Source organism: Trichoderma atroviride, chromosome 6, assembly GCF_020647795.1.
Source record: "Trichoderma atroviride chromosome 6, complete sequence".
In the NCBI taxonomy this organism is placed as follows: domain Eukaryota; kingdom Fungi; phylum Ascomycota; class Sordariomycetes; order Hypocreales; family Hypocreaceae; genus Trichoderma; species Trichoderma atroviride.
This window is the reverse complement of record NC_089405.1, coordinates 114,780-133,415: the sequence shown is the minus strand read 5'-3', so window position 1 is coordinate 133,415 and position 18,636 is coordinate 114,780. Positions and strand designations below refer to the sequence as shown.

Here is an 18,636-nt window from a genome sequence, read left to right as displayed (position 1 = left end):
CCTGGTCAATCTCTACACCTATCGAGTAAATTGCGTGAAATGTATCAAGAACGCTCGACTAAAAATAGATGTAAGCTGAGATTAACAATTTGACGTTCCTCTTTACACCATTTGCCCAAAACGAACACAACTTGACGTATCATGTTTCATCAGCAACTCCCCTGATTAGCTAGTGTATGTGCCTGTTGATAATCACATGTGAAGCATCAGCCCCAGGCCTCAACGGGGCTTCAAGTTATGGAGGACATCGTGCTCACATTCACCAGCAGCAGAGATGCCCGGCAGTTGGCTATCACATAATGCGGGGATATCTCATCAAATGGAACATGTCGGCTTGCTAACTAATTACGGCGTAGATAGAAAATAATTTGCGCTAACGATTGGTAAATCTGGGGGCGGATCAGCGCAAAGCTTGCGTAACCAATGATGCTTGGACTATTGGTGGTGTAGGCCGGCGATGGAGCACAGAACGGTGCCTTATTGCCGATTGACGAACTAATGATGGATGGCTTACTTGGACGTTGTAAAAACCCATGTCGCTGGCCACCTTAATGCCCGGCTAAACATCTAGAGCATGTACTTCGCCGGCTCAATCTGCGGCCTCGGGGGCTTCCCCAGTGTTGCTATCTCGGAATTCGATTGGTGGACCAAGTGCATTACTCGCAGTTAGATGTACCCTTGCCATCCACCCATTATATAAAGAAAGTCTCTCCCTTCGAGCTGTTTATTTCTTTCATGTGGCTCCAGCTTGAGTTTTGTGCATAGCCGGCCTCGACTGCTGCCTTCAATCACCATGAGCCAAATAGTAGGAGACCGCACTCTCCAGGACATCGAGAATGAGCTCGACATTTCGATATATCCCGGCACTGAGGTGATGACAGATGTTGGATCCCACCATTTCATCAAATCCAGCAATAGTAAAGAAGCGGGGCGCGTCCTCGTTCCCCAGCCTTCCGATGACCCCCTCGATCCTCTGAACTGGACTTTGCTATGGAAATGGACGACTTTGCTTTGCGTTAGCTTTGTCTCTATCAGTCAAAATCTTGGTCCTCTTGCGAATGCACCTCTTTTCGGTCAGTATCCCAAATGATGACGCCTATAGCTTTCTGACACCCTAACGTTTTTCTCTGGATAGGATTGTATATGCAAGAGTGGAACATTGATTTGGCTGATGCCGTTCAGACGACTGGTGAGATTCCGCCAACCATGAGAACTTGTCATCCAATTTGCAGTCACCACTAACTACAAATTCTAGCTGTGACAATACTGGTACTCGGTTTTAGTAATTTAGTATGGATTCCGATTTCGACGTGCTTTGGCAGAAGGCCAGCTCTCATCTTCAGCACCCTAGTATGTACCGTCTCTTCAATCTGGAGAGTGCGAGCCACCAGCTACAAATCGTTTCTCGGAGCATCTGCGTAAGATTCGCCCCCAGTGCATAAATATATGCGCTAAATTACTAACCTTGATTAGCCTCAACGGCTTTGGCGCCGGTCCTTGCGAAAGTATGATGCCGCAAATAATTGCCGACGTTATCTTTCTCCACGACCGCGGCAAATACCAGACATTATACTTTACGATTTACTTTGGGTCTCTTGCTGTTCGTGCGTGCACTCGTTGAACATGACGCATTGCTAATATTTGATAGATTGGTCCCATTATAGCTGGCAGTATGGCTGAACGTTTTGGGTGGAGGAGCTTCTGGTGGTTCAACACGGGTCTTCTTATCTTCACCCTGTTTCTCAACATCGGGCTTCTTCCGGAAACACGATTTCCTCGAAAGTCACACGCCAAAACGGTTTCGGAACCCTCTGAACCCGCTGACCTGCCGGAGTTAAAGGGCAGTTCAGTTATAGACCACTCAGAAAACGCTTCCAATGAGCAACCTCAGGATCATTGGCTATCGCGAGGACACCCATCTCTGAAGCAATTCAGCCCCTGGGGCTCATATCACGGAAACATCTTGCAAGAGTTATGGCTTCCATGGTACCTACTCGCCTTTCCCATCGTCGAATTTGCCGCGTTTGTGGTTTCGTTTTCAGCATCTGGCTTCCTACTGGCCAACTTGACCCAACAACAATTCTTTGGAGCGCCGCCTTATAATTTTTCGATTGAGCAGGTCGGATTTACCAATTTCGCGATTTTTGTAGGGCAAATGATTGGCTTATTCACGTCTGGCCCACTGTCAGACTGGGTTGCAAATTATTTTACCAAGCGCAACCGAGGTATTAGAGAGCCCGAAATGAGACTAATCACCATGCTCCCCTACACCTTGATCATGATCATTGGCCTTATCGTGGTTGGGGTAGGTTACAGTCGGCTATGGTCATGGCAGGTCATTGTCATCGTCGGGTATACTTGTCTCGGAATGCAAGTAACGAGTTTGCCGAGCATAGCATCAACCTATGCCGTTGACAGCTACAAACCAGCCACAGGCGCTATTTTTGTTGCAATTACTATGTAAGTCACATTCACGTTTCAGTTGTTCTCTTTTCAGCTAATGATGATAATAGCAACAAGAATCTGTGGGGCTATGGTTTCGGCAAGTTTATCACGCCCTGGACGCTCGAGATTGGCTATCTCGCGCCTGTCATGACACTCATGGCCTTGATCACATTCTTCTGTAGCTTTGGCATATTATTTTGGTTTTTGGGAAAGTCCCTTCGAGGTAAAACGAAAGAATCGTTTCTGCATCAGCTAGACAGCTAGGCTCTGAGTATATGACGCATCAATCTGATGGCGTTTGCTACTTGAAAGAGATACATAGTGTAGTTCCCGGCTCAACCTCTGCGGTCGACTATGACGTGACAAATGGGACATGCCTCCTCACCTCTGCGCTCTTCTAGATGCTTCTTCCTCGAGTACACAGAGCTAACTATAGAGCATCATCTTCTTAACATGGCTCTAGGAAAGTTCTCTGGTCCAAAGATGTCTGTTGTTCCAGCGCATGGAGCTTCTGGAATAGTTAAAGCATGAAATCGAGGACTGGTCAAAGCGATAGTGTTTATATCCAATGGATCTGCCGATCCTGGAAAATGTCTGTCTTTGTCATAGTTATCTCATCAAATAGAGAAGCTTTTACAAAGTATTTTCCCGCCAGCTTTTCCGCCTGGCTGTATAGAGGGCTGTGAATATAGTCTTCAAGTCAGCACTGCTTTCCGTAAACTTTTGTTACAAGGATATGTCAGACCTTCCACAATTTTGGCAAAATGTTCTCTAATTGAAGAGCACAGATTAGTAAATTGTTAACAGATCCAAACAAAACTACAAGAAACGTACCTTTACCGTGGCTTTGGATGTCGTATTAGTATCAACGTACTGCTTTCTTGAATTCTTGGAATCATGAACCGTCACTTCGTCTTCACCGAGAATATAATTCATAGAGAAAGCTATTTCATTGTCAGTCGAGTAGGAAACAGTGAAATCAAAGTTACCCATACGTCCACCGGCACGGCGACAGTTCAAGCTGGCATTTTCATCAGTATACAGCGCGTAGTACTATAGCAATTGGTGGATATCTTACCAGTGGCACGCATATATCATGGAAGGCGCTGTAGCGAGTGTGACAGTGACAGAGCCACAATTACAAGTGCCAGTATATGAAGCCATATTTTAAGTTGCCAATCTATGATATTTGACTGATTAGCAGGCCTACTGAGCAATTCGCGTTTTGCATCGCACTGATAGCCACTTATCTGAGATATTTATACTATTAGAGTCCATTTCTACTCCGGAGTTTGGCACCCCACATTGCCGAAGACACCGATTCCGTCCACCAAGCTATCTTGCCGAGGAACCTTGATTTTACCACGGCAAAAATTTCTTACTGTACCGTCTGTAGTGGAATCGAGGTTGCAAGCCATACTAGGAACCTTTTCAGCCATCCAATGATGCAAATACGATAATAAGAAATCGATACGCTTTGAGACTTTATTTTATTTCTTCATTCTATAATGTTTGTAATGAACACCCCTCAATAGCCATTCCAATTTTAAATTTGAAAAAAAGACCCGGAATGTCCTTTAACGTTCATATGGATACATTGTCTCACCGTCTTCTCGCACTGGACCACCTGATATGTCGTGTAGCAATGAATACTACTTCGTATACAAACAATATTTGTATATAGCTCCATGACCGATTTTAACCTTTTGGAAACGACGCGATGCAGATAATACCTACCTATTCAGGAAAATGCGTGTCGCCTCTATCCTACTTCGCGCGGACCAGTCGCTGATGTCGGTAGGTACTTATTTACGAAAATCGACTTTGCCACATGGAGCATAGGAATTGTGATGATACGGGCTTTTGCTTTATGAGGATACAAGATGTAAGACCTACAGTTATTGGCGGTGTAAGATAAGCATACAGGTTGTGATTGTACTGAACCAGCACGTGCCCATGAACAACCTATTATGGGTTGTTATTCAAGACCAGAGAAGTATAAAAGATTTAGTATATATTACTAGAGTTTTGCAGAAAACAGAATAGAGATGCGAAATCTCTGCATTGCCCACTTCGGTACTTCCAATTACTATTCAAGCCAGAACCGCCCAGCCGGTGGACCGAAAGCTAAAGTGATATTTCGTAGTACCTGTGACAATGCCCTTTGTGTTTTTAATTTCAGGGTGGTGATATGCATACAGACTTTCTTTGCTTGCTTGATTGTAAATCTTCAGCCGCTCCAAGATTTCAGCAACTGCGGCATAGAGAATGTCCAAGTTGCCGTCTTCAACCTTTACCGCGATGCCAACAGCACCCACCGCTCCCAAGTTTCGCGATATCTCAGATTCGCGCATTCCAACGCCATAACAGCCGTCTGCCCCAACTTTGCCAATCAGCGATCCCTGAAAAGCTTCCATGAGAAGAGTACAGAATCGACCCTCGCCGCCAACCAACTCGGGCATTTGGGACATGGCGTTGAATATTTGCCCCATGCGCTGCGTTCTGGGAGCGATGCTATCGCCGCTTGCCAACGCGTCAGAGGCCTGGGCGAATGAAGCATACAGCTTTGCAAGATAAGAGAGAGGAAGTGCCGGTGCTGGCATGTTGCATCCGTCAACCCCCCCAGCTGACTTCGTTTTCGCTTAAGCCGGTCAACTCCTCTATGATTCTCCTGATTCTGGCCTGGATTGGATGCGTCAAAAGGTGGTAGTCATCTGACGAGGCGCCCAGGGCTCTGGCTCCCGCCAGCATGCCTGCGTGTTTGCCAGAGCAGTTGTTGTAGATGCCTGTGGGCTCGAAATCACGCTTGATCCATGCGCGGTTTACAGCTGAGTTGAGAGCGGGATGGCCGCCGCACTGCAGTTGGTCTTCGGTGTGCTGCGATTTCACCAGCATTCGCTGGGCCCGCGCAACATGACGATCCTCGCTGCTATGTGAGGCGCACATCAGGGCTAGATCAGCGTTATCGAAACCAAACTTCTCAAGCGCACCGGTTTCTACGACAGCCAGCGCCTGAGCAGGCTTAGCAGCTGAACGCAGCAAAGTAAACCGTGAGGGATCCCCTAGGCTAAAGAGAAGCTGTCCCGTGGAATCCACGACGGCAGCGTGGACAACGTGCCTGTTCTCAACAATGCCATTTCTGTCGATGCTGACATGGCTGTCGTTGTAAGAGGGTATCGTCATGTTGAAAGAGTGGCTTTACGACTTGAAGAAACGGTATGGAGATTTGAAAAGTGATTATACATCCATCGCCGTTGTCGCTTGGAAGAGCACGCAAATTTGGCCGCGCGACCCACATGTTTAGAGGGCGCTTTGCATTTTCAGTTCTCGCTGCTACTGTACGTAATAATAGCGGGCAGTGTGGCTTCTTGATTGATCGCCAGCTTGCCTGATGGCTGATAATACGCGTATGCAAATCACCCTATGATGGCCATTTGCGCCAGCAGTGAATGTTTTAAATATGTTCCTGTATTGTCAGATATAAACTCGTGAAGAGCGCCATCTTATTCGTTTAGTACAATCTGCCCATCATTCAATAGCTACACAATCAAAACTCGCATTTGCTTATTGCGGCTCAATGATCAATCTAGTGCCGTGATTTTCGCCATGTTTCAATATTCTCCAGGCCTCTCCTGTCTTGTCTAAACCCCCAACAATTGTAAGAGGGATAGACTTGAGCTGTTTCTGCTCCAAGGCAGCCTCTAACCAGTTCCACCAAAACCACTCCGTGAACTCGCGGTTCTTTTCGTCCAAGTAGTCATCAATATACTGTGTAAAAAACCCAGTGACGCCTTTGGGCAATTGTACTCCAGCGCGGACTCCCATGGTGGTTAAGAATGAGCCTCCTCCTAGAGCAGCTAAAATTCCACCTATTTTAACTTGGTCTTCGGCGGAATCAGCCGCTGCAAAGACAGCCTTGAATGGACCTAATGAAGAGGCTACAATGACAACATCCGCCGCTGTACGGTCCACGAAATGAGCGATTCCATACTGCGCTGCGAGCTCTCGATGGCGTCCAGATGCAACGCCAACAACTTCGTAGCCAGCATGCTTTGCCAACTGTGCAGCAAATATCCCCATTGAAGATGACACTCCCCAAATCAGAATCCTCTCACCGGTCGAAATAGCACTTGGTATCTGCGGCTTGTTTAACCCGAGATGAAGGACTAGAGCACTCATTGCCGCATAAGACGTTGCAACATTCGCAGCTTCATCAAATGGCACATCACCAATCTGGGTATTATAGAGATTAGTATTAATCTCAATCTTTTTCTCTTTTATAGCCAACGTACCTTTGAAACCAGATTTTGCGGGGCGAGGCAGTATTTCTGATAGGCCCCAAAGCGACTATCATTCCGTAGGACGCCTGTAGTATTTGTCAAGATGCGATCACCTGGCTGGAATCGGGTCACTCCAGGACCAGTCTTTTTAACGATGCCAGATGCGGAAACTGTCAATTATTAGAAATGAAACCGAAGATACAGATAAGAGGGAATCTAACGGCCAATAATGGTTGGATATTGAACCTTGATTGGAATAAGGCCCTCTTGCATCTTCCATTCGCCAGGTTGAACTGCTACGGCTTTCACCTTGCTCTCCAGATTAGTATTATTGCATGAATCCAGTAGCTCACGTATCGAAGTATAAACGAACCTGTATTAATATTTCCCCCTTTCCGGGCTCGTGCAAGTCTCCAGGACCAAGCTTTGGTGGCTCTCCAACTCCAACAAGCCAGTAACCTTCATTAGCCATTTTCTTTTTGTGTATGTAATTGCTTCTATGACTCAAAGTGCAAAATTTGTGAAGCCCAGTTGAATACTTCTTGTGATATGAAGCAATCTCGTTGTTTATCGTGATATTTGTATGCCGCGTCTCACAACCAGTGCAGCAACACTCATTGTCATACCCATATCCAAGTAAGTTTACATGTATCATTTGTCATGTATTACTCAATATTGCTAATGGGAAGAGTCTTTACTGTGACTGACTTCCAATAACGCCCTCCTGTTACTCTACTTGGTGGCTTTTCGCAATCGTGTAATTCCGGCTCTAGCGCCATTTTCGGATTTGTAATCGACGCCCGTAGTTGGATACACCGCACACGTCTATCTGCCCCTTGAGTTTAAGCAATGCAAGTTTAATTGGAGTAAAAACAAATCTAACCCCACAAAGGTCTATGGAATCAATCTGGTAGCTTCAATTGCTAATGATGAGAAAGCAAGTTGCCTGGCGCTGTGATTAATTATTGGCATTTCTATGGAAGATTGCAATTCATCTGTGCGGGATGGTGATGTTAGCTTGTAGAAAATCGCGGGGGGAGCTGATTACGGAGAACCGGCTATTTCGTTAGAACAACAATGAAAACTATAGAAAGGACTGTTTGGTATACATTGATAACATTCATTGTTAGGCCAGAGTCGAACGTTTTCTTTTGGCAAATGAAACATAACGGAAAACATTCATCACATGGCGGGGCTAGAGTTGAGCAAAGTTAAGTAACTAGAGTGCTTTTTAGTTCATAACTTTTATTTTTGGTCCCAAAAAATCTCAAAAAATCTATTAAATAAAGTATGCCAAATCTTCTTCGCTGGCTTTTTAAGCTCTCCTACGAAGGCGCAAAGTGCGGCGCATTGAGGAAGAGGCCCATGAGAACACCGCCAAGAGTACCCGCGACTGGAATAGTCATGATCCAAGAAAACAGCAGAAGCCCAACTCGCTGGAAGTTGACAGCTTTGAAAGTACCGTTGCAGAGACCAACTCCGACTGTTGCGCCGGTGATACACATGGACGTAGAGACGGGCAGAGAGTACTGAGAAAAGACGAGAACAGTGATGGCGGCACCCATTTCCATGGAAGCGCCTCTAGAAGGAGAGTGATAGGTAATTTTGTTGCCCATGACTATTTTACACAATTAGCAGCTAATCCTAAACAAAAATGGAAGTTTAGGTGGTATTTACCTTTCATAATGTTGTAACCGTAGGTGATGAGACCAATCGATATCATGGCAGCCAACACAGCTAATTGCCAAACGGGAACAGGTGCTTTTGCCGCAGCAGCGTTGCCAGTTTTCCAAGCAGAATATATAACGGCCCAAGGCCCGACAGAGTTGCCAATATCGTTGGCACCATGGGCAAAGGAAGCAGTGCATGCTGTCAGAACCTGGACGAAAGAGTATGTGTGTTCAACTTCGTTGGGATATTTCTCGGCGTTGGCGTAGACACGTTTCATGCGATCACCATCGGGGGTTCCCTCAGTGCCAGTCTGGGCGGCATGTATATCGTAGTAGAAACCATAGAGAAGGCCGCAAACAATCATGGCCGGGATGCGCTTTGCCAGGATTTTGACGTTGTGCTTCTCGTATACCTGGCCTGGGCCCATGGGATTGTCGCGAAGTGTGCGCATCGCCCAGCCAATTGGTCCTTGGCTTTCGTAAAGGCGGGAATTGAGTTTGGCCTCGCTTGCTTTTGCAAGCTCTTCGTAGCTGGGCTTATTAGCCTCAACGGCTGAAAGATTCTTTTCTCCCAGAACAGCGTCAGTCTTCTTCGGCGACTCGCTATCGAGTGATTCGGTCTGCAGCGAACGGCTGGATCCATGGACGTGCTCTTCTCCTTGGACAACAGCGTAGTCGGGGACAGCTGCAGACTCAGCATCGGCGGGAGCTGGGCGATTCCAAAGGAGAGGACCGAGGATGAACATCCACCACTTGACGGTGTAGTCTTTCTTCAGAATCTTAGCGCGCGCGAATGGGACAAAGAACAGGGCAGACAGGAGGCAAACTCCTCCGCCTGTGCCCATAGTCACGGCAGCAATGTACCATGCTGGCTTCTTGCCCAGGCCCAGATTGGGAGATCCCTTGTACACAATGGACAGAGTGCAGATTGTGCCAGCAACGAGGAAAAAGAATGGAGAGGTGTATACAGCCCACTTGGCGGGATTTTTCCTGACGTGGACAACAAACTTGATCAGAAGGAATATAGAAGCACCGAAGCCTCCGGCGATGGCGGGAGCCATTCCCAGCCCAGCAAAGATGGCACCGAGACCTTTGCCGTTGTTCCATCCCCACTGGACTTGGCTTGCGCCTACTGTTGCGACACCGACTCCCGCAACGGCAGAGATGAGCGAGTATGTAGAGGAAACGTGGGCAGAGTGGCGAGTACACCACATCACCCAAGAGGATGCAGCGGCAAGAGCACATGTGAATGCAAGCATCTGGACACCGGCGTCGCCCTGGAAGGCGGCGTTTGGAATAATGCCGTTCTTTATAGTATCCGCAGTTCGGGCACCGACGGTGATGGCACCTAGCATTTCGAAGACGGTGCCGAGGACCATGGCTTGTCGGTAAGAGATTGATCTTGAAGAGACACTGGTAGCCCAGGAGTTGGCAACATCATCTAAAAGAGGCATATAATGTGAGCATCATGCTGTTTCGTGCGTTCATTTGTTGGAGGGATGAACAAGCTGTATGCTTATAATACGCACTTGCACCGTTGTTATAGGCATCTAGCATGGCAAACAGAGTGCCAATGGCAAAGATGTAGTCATACTGATGGAGCACCATATTGACAGATGAGTGTCTGAATGGCTCAAAGAGGTAACCAGACCGATCTTCAGAAGGTTTGAATGATGATTGAAAGAAACCGAGATAGAATCTCAACACAATGGTACAGGGCGTGTCTCAGGTATTATACTAGTCATACATATGCAATTATTGTTTGCACGTGTGCATCCAGTAGCCGAAAGAAGGCCACAGCGCCGGGTACCTGAAGTGTCAACTTTCGGTCCAACTTCATGGCCCTTTGCGTGCCTCACTGGCGCCACCGGATTGTAGAGCCTACAAGAAGAGAATAAGAGAGTGGAGTAGCATATTGTAGACTTTGCCGCTTCAGGCACCGAAGTAACAAAAGAGCCACGAATATCGCAGAGAAAAATAAGGCATGTTGGCGTATCGCATCAAGTTTCTCTTGGACCCGAGGCAATAGCTGCTTGGCAAATGCAATGGTGGAACTTTGGATCGCTCAGACGGACGACGCCGTTGAATGAGACCACCTTCAGCGTAGATGTTAAGCATGGTGTTTCTTCCTATCAGATTGTCAAAAAAACACACGTGGGCTTGGGCATGTCGCCGTAACGGTAGATCGGGGTAGCCCCCGGGCCCACTGACTAGGTTTGCTACTTTGGCCAAGGGATTCCAGAAGTGGCCCCATAGCCTGCTGTATCTCGAAGTTGGGGGGATATCGCGTGAATATCCAGCGAAGAGGGTAATATGGATGGCCTAGAAGCATATGGAGATGACAAGAAGGTGCAGAGCGAATTTACATCGCTCAGGTCCCTCGACTGGAACAGCAGGTGCTCCAGTCTTGACTTTGTGCATACATGGAAAAATACCATGAAGAAGAGACTGTGAGGGCACTAACATGAAATGAATCATGGCTGAACGAGCACGTGCTTGAACACTTCAAGGAGAAGATTTCGACTGTTGGCTTTGCCAAGCTTGGCAAGTTGCTGAGCTTAACCGCAGTAAGGTTGACTACTGGGGAACCGCTGCATAAACTTAATAATTAAGCTTGGCGGACATCTAGCGCTAGCTACTTCCAGATGAGCAGTTTCTTGTAGCTACGCTGGTTTACGGCTAGATTCATCTATTGATCGCAATTCTCAAGAGCTAGCAGCGTGAAACGATTCAGAGTCTTTTACACATGCTGTGTATTGTAGTAAGAACAATGTTTTTCTCACACCATCGGCCACGTTTGGGCATCTGCCAAGATCTTGTTCTTTGCCACGCCGTAGCACGTGCCCCGGTTCGGTTCCCAGAACGTGAGGCATGGCGGCCGCCCAGAATGCTCTGCCTCAGCTAGTGCTGTAGCCAAGAAGCTAGAGGCTTTCAACCAACGCCTCACAGATAACTCGTCCACTTCTTCGGCGCCTTTCATCGGTGCTTACTTCTTTATTTAGCTACTAGTAAATGCCCATGAGACAACAGGTGTTGGATGAACGAGCTTATCACAGTGCTTTCCTCGCCCACGTGTGGCTTCCATAAAAGACCAAGTAGACCCTTTTCTGGATATCAATAACGCGACAGTAGTTCAAGTCAATTGTTCAGCTACTGACTACCACAAAACAACACCCAGAAAAGCGAGTTTTAATATAATTATTATCTTTATAATATTATTTGAATGTTTGTTTTTAGTTGTGTGTGATTACTCTGTGCATTTGATACGCGCAACTGTCCCGATTATCCTTCCAATACACCAAAGATGAAGGATAAGAAGGCCTTTATTAGTTCGCAAAGCCATTTAAGATTTCAGTACTAAATGCTTATTAGAACACTCGTCAAGATGCATGTTAAGAATTCTTCTCTTTTCCGTATTCGGTGATATTCTAATCTTTCTTCCAAGCAATCGCTTCATCCACCTGAAAATAGCCCACTAGTAGATGGTATGCTTCTTTTCTGAAAGTAATCTATGAGACATTATACTCATCAATAACGCTCTTGGGAGCTGAGTATTTTCCAAGCGGCTTGTACTTCAAATATCCCATATCGAATCCCTCAGGGCCCCCGATTCTGATACCCTCCTCAGTACCAGTCCATTGCTCGCTAGCAGCAATGCCTATGACGATAACACGTTGACCATACCGGTAATCCTGCGTACCAATACCCTCACCATCTTCAGCATCTAGAACGGCGACAAGGTCCGGCACAATGGCCAATATCTCGCCTTGAAGATCTTCGGAATCTAAAGGAAGCGACTCGGTCGGCTCATTGCTGGGAGACGTCTTTACAGCAGCAATATTCTCGTTTTTGAATGGAATCACAACATGGCCGTTGAAACTGTCTCCCCCCTCACCCTCAATAACGCACTAGCCGTAGAGATGGGCTTTACGAAGTGTCCGCTTCACACTGACAATCTTGCCGCGCCACAGAACCTTGGCAGCATCGGGGCCGCCGCACTCGTTGATAATCGACTCCGTCATCGTATCGAGACCATTCAACAGACGAGCCAAGTGCACAGCCCTTCCGATCCGCCATGATTGCGATATGGTGTTGCGAATAGCCCAGCGTTTATACTCGACTCCTGAAGCGGGTGCAACGGCCACACCGGCGAGAGACCCGAGCTCACTAAGCGCGGCTCGCAGGAGTCGTTCGACGACTTTGTCTGACTTGGCCTGGGAGACAATGACCGAGGCTCCGTTGCCATCGCTCAGTGCCATTGGGAGGTACACCGGCTGGCGATCACCATAGACGTACGGCGTTGTCTGCCATAACACGGGATATGCGCGGCCACAGTAGTCGCCATCGACGGTCGGCAGATCAAGGTTCGAGCTGGATCCGACCACAAAGCTTTGCATGCCATTTGCTCCACCAACTTCCAAGCAGTTAAGATGCGTGATCGGGTCTTTGAATAGCCGCATCAGCTCTTTCTGAGCCTCGAGTAGCTCGTCAGCCGGAAGTCTTTCAGAAAAGACATTGGGCGCACCGCCGAAGCATGCTCCCCCCACGACGGCTTTATCGTCGACATCACGCGAGTCGACAACGCGAATCACATCGCCATTGCGTATCATCTGGCGAAGGCGCATAGCGGTTGGGAATGGGTAGCCACCGCCTCCTGATCCAAGAATATTGCAGCCGGTGGCAATCCAGCCAATATCCGTCTCACTCAGATACCACACTCGGTCTGCGACTTTAGGCTTGTACAAACGCAAGTCGTCAGTGGATTCAGTTGATGCTTTAGTTTCCTCTGTTGGAGTCCCGGAGAAATCACCAGCGCCTGTTTTGCGCCCATACTGGGAATTGTTTAAATCGTCCGCCGAATCCACTAAGTTGCCCGAATGGCTCATATCATTACCTGTAAGCTCTATACTTGGAGCGTTATAATTAAAGTCACCAGCTGCACGAACAATGAATCGAGCCTTATTCTCGACATACTAATGTGAACCAAGTTAGTTCCTAGTCTATGGCCATGCAGCATTTCAGGTAGCTCAAACAAACTTACCGACATTGGGAGTGTCTCTATCTCGACAATTTGAACCGAGGAACGAAGGGCGCCAGCATCGACTATTTTGTCGATAGCAACCTTCTTAATTTCCTCGAGCCACTGCTGTTCTGTATTGGGCCCAATCGTCTTGATGGTATCGACCACAATGCTCAAGCCAGCCATAGCGGCCCCGATGGCATTCACGATGCCTGACCATGGCGGCCGAAGAACTTCGCTTGCGCCCTTCAGCTTGTTCGGGGCTAGGATAGCGCCACCACCAACCAACAAGACGGGCAGGTCTTCCGGAGACGTCTTCATAGAGTCTATAGCCCGCTCCAGCTTTGACTTTACGGCTTCCTGGAAATTGTAGATCTCTTCTGGGCTTAGATTGGAACGTGCCGCAAGCACATCCGGCGAGCCAATCGCCAAAGTAGGATCCGCGGAAACGGCACAGTCGGTGGCTGTCAGAATGGCGCCACCAAATAGAATTGCATCTTCTGTAAGTCGGCGGCCGACGCTTTCTGGACCAACAGCTATGCCTTTATCACGATATACGAATGACCCTCCGCCAAGACCGATGCTGGTGACATCTGGGTAAGAAAAGTTCATTCGAACTCCCGCCAAGTTGCTAAAGGCCGCTCGCTGCCTTGGGAAGCCCGAAGGAAGCAAAAGTCCAACATCGGTCGTTGTGCCACCAATATCGACCACCATGATTGGCTTCTTCTCGCCTCGTTTACCCAATGAATACCTCTCTACAAGAAAAGCAGCTCCGCGCATGCTATTGGTCGGGCCACCAGAAAATGTCCTTATTGGAAACTTTGCGGCAAGTTGCCCCGGGAGGACTGTTCCGTCATTTTGAGTTATGAATACCGGGCAATCTAGACCTAGTTGTTTCAAAGGCCGTTGAAACAAATGTAGAGTCTGCCGCGCATATCTCAATATGGCTGCGTTGAAGATCGCGGCGTTTTCACGCTCGATGAACCCAAGCTTAGCAACCTCGCTGGAGAGTACAACATCGCAGCCCGGCAGCTCTTGACGCACAATCTCAGCTACAAGATGTTCTTGATTCTCTGCGGAGTCGAGGGGGCTGAAGATGCCATTGATAACCACGACGTGGATGCCCTTTTGCTTGATATGCGCACACTCTGCTCGAATCTCAGCTGGCTCAATGTCGCTGATGGGGCTTCCGTTCACCTGAAGCCCTCCCCGCAATAAAGCATAATGGCCCAGCACGAGTCTTTGTAAGTCGTCCGGCCAGTCACCGCAAGGCCTCATATACTTGCTATAGGGGTAGCCCAGTCTCAACACAGCAACCCTAGAGAGTCGATTGGCATCTCGCTCTACAACCGCATTAATAAAGTGCGTGGTCCCTATTGCCACGCTGACAATGTCTGATTTTCTATTCGTCGACTCAAGTAAGCTGCTGAGTGCAGTCTTTATGCCATCGCTTGGATCCGACGTCGTAGGTGTCTTGCGCCACGCTAGTATTGCTTTGTCTGGCTCTGATGGATGCGCCAGATCAATGAGCACACTGTCAGTGTTTGTGCCGCCTACGTCAACCCCGACTCGAAGCCGTTTGTGTGGAAGGCTCTGTAGCTCGTCCATTTATAGACTTCGTAGAGGTAGAACGCGCTGGTGAAACAGAGCAGACTCAGTTCGTAGCATAGGAATACTTGCGTTTTTATGCCCAAGGATGGAGGCTAAAATGATTTGGAATCGGGATTGGCAATTTGTACATCCAAGTAGTACTCGCTTGGAAGTGTAGTGTCGCTCTTTGCCTATGAACGCGAGTGGTTATAGTGCTTATTGGCCTGGAATCATCCAACGAGATATTTCCACTAGAGAAGATTGCTTGTATTTCTGGGCACTAAGTCTTCAGTAAGGAGATACTACTACTATAAAGACGCCCGAATCGGAATATACCTGAAGTAGTAGTTTGACCAATTGCCTGATAGGTTTTTGTAGCTTGTAGTAGTTTGTGTATATAAAATCACTCGTACGGATACAATATTATATCATTAGGTACTGTTTTATCCACTCTGAAGCCATCGCATCTAGCCAAGGATATCGCAAAATATCTTCCGGTATTAGTCGCTCATCGGGATAGATCTTCATTACTGTCTTTAGGAATGACATAAAACACTTTTTTCTTTCTTGACTCATGCCAGGCAGCCAAACTTCAGACTACAACTCCGCCCTTTTCAATGGCTCTATCCTAAAGACCTCAATGCCGGGCCGGCTGATATTTATGATACCTACGTGCAGCCACCGGCAACAGCCGCCGTCACTTGGGCGCATATAAGCAGCCATTGCCGATGTTAATTAGATAACCTATGGCGGCACTAAACAGCTCCCGGGATCAGCAAACAGCTGGTTCGCAAATCCCTATGTGATAAAATGTCCATACCGCGCGGCAAAATGGATACACGTATTCGTGTTTTCTTAATTTTAAGTTCACTCGCGTACTATCTGTATAGAAGTAAAGTTTAGTAATCATTTGCTATTGTCACAAAATGTACAAGATCAATATATCTCTTATATTGGGCATACAGTTTGCAGTCGTTGACAGACAAGCATGTAAGAGCTGGCTCCTATCCGCTCTCCCGCGGTCGCGAAAACTATTCACACATTCTTATGATGATGATTTATGCGTTTGTTGAGTTATAAAAATAAACCGATTATAAGTTCTTGCACATAGCTATATATCTCCTTCGATTAATTTTCATAAACGCCAACCTCTTTTAATTTACCTACTTTGACTAGATTAATCCGAGCATCTATGAAACAGGGCCTCGTCCAAATACATTATTGCTAAACAGTCTTGTTGTAATCATGTTGCCTCGCTCTTGTATCTCTCGCTTGAAGCTTGCTCTCCAGGTGTGCAAACATCGCTGTTTTACTTGAACAACTTGTGTCGTTTCATACCCAAAGCCGCGATGAGAGAGACAGCGCCCGCAACAATAAGCAAGATGAAAACCCTCTGGATAGCGTTTGTAACTGCTATAATGGCCATCTCTCTGAGATCACCCGTTAAGTCTTGGAAGACAACACTCTGCGCACCTGCAGCCGCATCCTCAATTTGAGCAGCCGTATAGCCGGCCGGTGCGAGTGCTTCAGTCAAACCCTTGATGGCAGTGGTCTGGTAAACTTGGCCAGCAACTACGAGTGCAATCACGCCTGCTCCGAGCTGACCCAGATTCTGAAGCGTTAGGGCGTGTGCGGCGTCTTTAGAACCCGACTCGAGCGTCGCTATGGAGAAGCCAACCTGGGCACTAATTCCGGCGCCAATTCCTTCTATGATGCTGAGTCCATAGATTGTAGCTGGCTTTGTCGTCGGGGTGAGGTAGACATATAAAAGTGATCCGGAAATAGTAAGGAGGACTCCTGCGACGACGTAAAGGATAATGTACCTGTTCACTTTGGGAAGCAGGTAACCACTGCCCAAGTTGGCGATAATGAATAGGATGATATAGGGCAGCAGGCGTACGGCAGCTTCAAGCGAGCTGTCATTCCGCACAAATTGGAAATAGATGGCGATGTAGAAGATTGGTACGTAAATAGCAGCCATGGCGGCGGCTGCCTCAATGTAGAGCAGAATCTGAATTCTCGATTTCAAGAGATGCAAGGGAAATGAACGCGTCTCCGGTGTGGTAAATATGCAAAAAGTCTGCTGCAAAGCATAAGCTGCCAGTAAAACGGCAAACATCGTGATTGTAGCAATTGTGCGTCCATCGCTCCACTTCCAGATTCCTCCTGCGGATAGAAATCCTAGTGCAAAAGTGACCCAGAAGCCGATACTAAGAGCAAAGCCCAGGTAGTCCAGTTTGACAAGCCGCATCATGACAGACTGATCAGAAGAGGGCTTATACGAGGGCAGCACCAAGAGATACACTGGCGCTGTCACGGCGGCAATGACAAGGTTGATATAGAATGCCCACCTCCACGTTGCCGAGCTGTCTGACAAAGAACCGCCAACGATAGGACCAAGAATGCAACCAATGCCCCAAAAGAACCCAACGCCGGTGACGTAGGTTCCTCTTACTTTCGGAGGAGTCAGGGCTGTCATATAATTGAGACTTCCCAGAAAGATGCCGGTACCCCCAACACCACAATAACTCTGCCCACAATGAGGGCACCTATGTTTGGGGCGCCTCCACATAGAGCTGATCCTCCTTCAAACAGAATGACTCCGGCAATGAAATTCCATTTCAGGTCAAAGGTATTGAACATGGCGCCGTAGGGGAGAATAACCGCCGTTGATCCAAGGAGAAAGCCAGCGCCAATCCATGCGACCTGAGAGACTTCTTTGAACGTATCAACAACCGGAGCTTGAACCACTGACGCGATCGTGGTATCAAGCCCATACATGAGACAAGTTGAATAGACACCAAAGCAGATTAACCACCATTTCCAGCCTGTTTGCAGAGTTGGCTCAGAGGTTTCTTCATCTCCATCGGCCGAAACTTCAGGCCGCTCAGAAACGTGTGAGGCTTCATGCTTGGAGAATGAGCCCTGTGGCTGCTGGCGTTGTTCCATTTGGCCTTGTGCCAAAGCTGATTCAGGATCTTCATGCTTGTTGCGATTTTCCTCGTCCAAAGGCGTCGACGGAGTTGTTGAGCCATTTGTTGAAGCCATGGTGTAGAGCAATAGAAGCTTCGAGCTTGGCAATAAGCTAGAGGTAATGCTGGGCCTGCTTCCGCCAAGTGCAGCTGCTAGGGATTATGTGCCGATAGGCCAATGATGAGAACTGTAAACAAAGACGTGGTTCGAAATGCGTAGCGGACGCTTCATTGAATATATATAAAGCCTTTAATACTCGATGTAGCTGTCTTAAAAGGGAAGAAGCTTGGTAATTGCTAAGCTCTCCTGACTGTGATTGCATTATGGGTCAATGCAGATTGTACCTAGGTGAGATTTTTCCTAGCTAGGAACAAAGTGAAGCCCGAATAGTGGGTCGCAAGCTCTAGAAACGGCAATAAGTTGAAGATATTACTGGAATAGGAATATAGAAGCAAGCTGCTGATGTCTAGATACTAAGAAAATAGTAGCTTTGCCCAGAAGAGAATGGAACCAATTTATATCGGCGAATTCTACCCATGGAATATTCGACTTACCAGTTTAACATCTACTATCTTACTATATGAATAAGGGCATTAGTAACTGTAAGAACCTTGTCTCTGTTAACTGCGTATAAGACAGGATTTGATTGATAACTATA

The 18,636-nt window shown here is 47.4% G+C and overlaps 8 protein-coding genes across 8 annotated transcripts; 1 reads left to right on the top strand and 7 right to left on the bottom strand.

The window, feature by feature from the left end:
* Positions 1-793: 793 nt before the first annotated feature.
* On the top strand, positions 794-2,709 carry TrAtP1_010641 (uncharacterized protein; the record flags this gene model as incomplete). Its single annotated transcript, XM_014092111.1, has 6 exons — positions 794-1,073; positions 1,136-1,189; positions 1,256-1,418; positions 1,474-1,600; positions 1,649-2,460; positions 2,514-2,709. 6 exons carry the CDS (start codon positions 794-796, stop codon positions 2,707-2,709), a joined length of 1,632 nt encoding a protein of 543 aa, XP_013947586.1.
* Positions 2,710-3,004: 295 nt separating this feature from the next.
* Positions 3,005-3,649, bottom strand: TrAtP1_010640 (uncharacterized protein; the record flags this gene model as incomplete). The annotated part of the gene is made up of 5 exons (XM_066114796.1): positions 3,524-3,649; positions 3,441-3,466; positions 3,280-3,389; positions 3,191-3,216; positions 3,005-3,125 (listed from the first exon to the last, which is right to left on the bottom strand). Exons 1-5 carry the CDS (start codon positions 3,607-3,609, stop codon positions 3,005-3,007), a joined length of 369 nt encoding a protein of 122 aa, XP_065970893.1. The 5' UTR covers positions 3,610-3,649.
* An 889-nt stretch (positions 3,650-4,538) lies between these two features.
* TrAtP1_010639 (uncharacterized protein) lies at positions 4,539-5,048 on the bottom strand (the record flags this gene model as incomplete). Its single annotated transcript, XM_066114795.1, has 1 exon — positions 4,539-5,048. The coding sequence occupies one exon, from the start codon at positions 5,046-5,048 to the stop codon at positions 4,539-4,541; it is 510 nt and encodes a 169-aa protein (XP_065970892.1).
* Positions 5,049-5,058: 10 nt separating this feature from the next.
* TrAtP1_010638 (uncharacterized protein) lies at positions 5,059-5,628 on the bottom strand (the record flags this gene model as incomplete). The annotated part of the gene is made up of 1 exon (XM_014092109.2): positions 5,059-5,628. The coding sequence occupies one exon, from the start codon at positions 5,626-5,628 to the stop codon at positions 5,059-5,061; it is 570 nt and encodes a 189-aa protein (XP_013947584.2).
* Positions 5,629-5,968: 340 nt separating this feature from the next.
* Positions 5,969-7,423, bottom strand: TrAtP1_010637 (uncharacterized protein). The gene is made up of 4 exons (XM_014092108.2): positions 7,099-7,423; positions 6,947-7,034; positions 6,738-6,895; positions 5,969-6,678 (listed from the first exon to the last, which is right to left on the bottom strand). Exons 1-4 carry the CDS (start codon positions 7,378-7,380, stop codon positions 6,010-6,012), a joined length of 1,197 nt encoding a protein of 398 aa, XP_013947583.2. The 5' UTR covers positions 7,381-7,423; the 3' UTR covers positions 5,969-6,009.
* A 627-nt stretch (positions 7,424-8,050) lies between these two features.
* On the bottom strand, positions 8,051-10,003 carry TrAtP1_010636 (uncharacterized protein; the record flags this gene model as incomplete). The annotated part of the gene is made up of 3 exons (XM_014092107.2): positions 8,051-8,343; positions 8,403-9,836; positions 9,925-10,003. 3 exons carry the CDS (start codon positions 10,001-10,003, stop codon positions 8,051-8,053), a joined length of 1,806 nt encoding a protein of 601 aa, XP_013947582.1.
* Positions 10,004-12,303: 2,300 nt separating this feature from the next.
* Positions 12,304-15,023, bottom strand: TrAtP1_010635 (uncharacterized protein; the record flags this gene model as incomplete). Its single annotated transcript, XM_014092106.2, has 2 exons — positions 12,304-13,368; positions 13,437-15,023. The coding sequence occupies 2 exons, from the start codon at positions 15,021-15,023 to the stop codon at positions 12,304-12,306; spliced, it is 2,652 nt and encodes an 883-aa protein (XP_013947581.2).
* A 1,291-nt stretch (positions 15,024-16,314) lies between these two features.
* On the bottom strand, positions 16,315-18,053 carry TrAtP1_010634 (uncharacterized protein; the record flags this gene model as incomplete). The annotated part of the gene is made up of 2 exons (XM_014092105.1): positions 16,315-17,477; positions 17,555-18,053. 2 exons carry the CDS (start codon positions 18,051-18,053, stop codon positions 16,315-16,317), a joined length of 1,662 nt encoding a protein of 553 aa, XP_013947580.1.
* Between the last annotated feature and the right edge of the window lie 583 nt (positions 18,054-18,636).

Bases quoted from the DNA above. Each gene is read 5' to 3' on its own strand.
- TrAtP1_010637 (XM_014092108.2), bottom strand. From the start codon at position 7,380: ATGATACATGTAAACTTACTTGGATATGGGTATGACAATGAGTGTTGC. The intron at 6,896-6,946 runs GTTAGATTCCCT...AATAATTGACAG, and splicing joins ATATCCAACCATTATTGGCC to TTTCCGCATCTGGCATCGTT. The intron at 6,679-6,737 runs GTACGTTGGCTA...TATAATACCCAG, and splicing joins CGCAAAATCTGGTTTCAAAG to ATTGGTGATGTGCCATTTGA.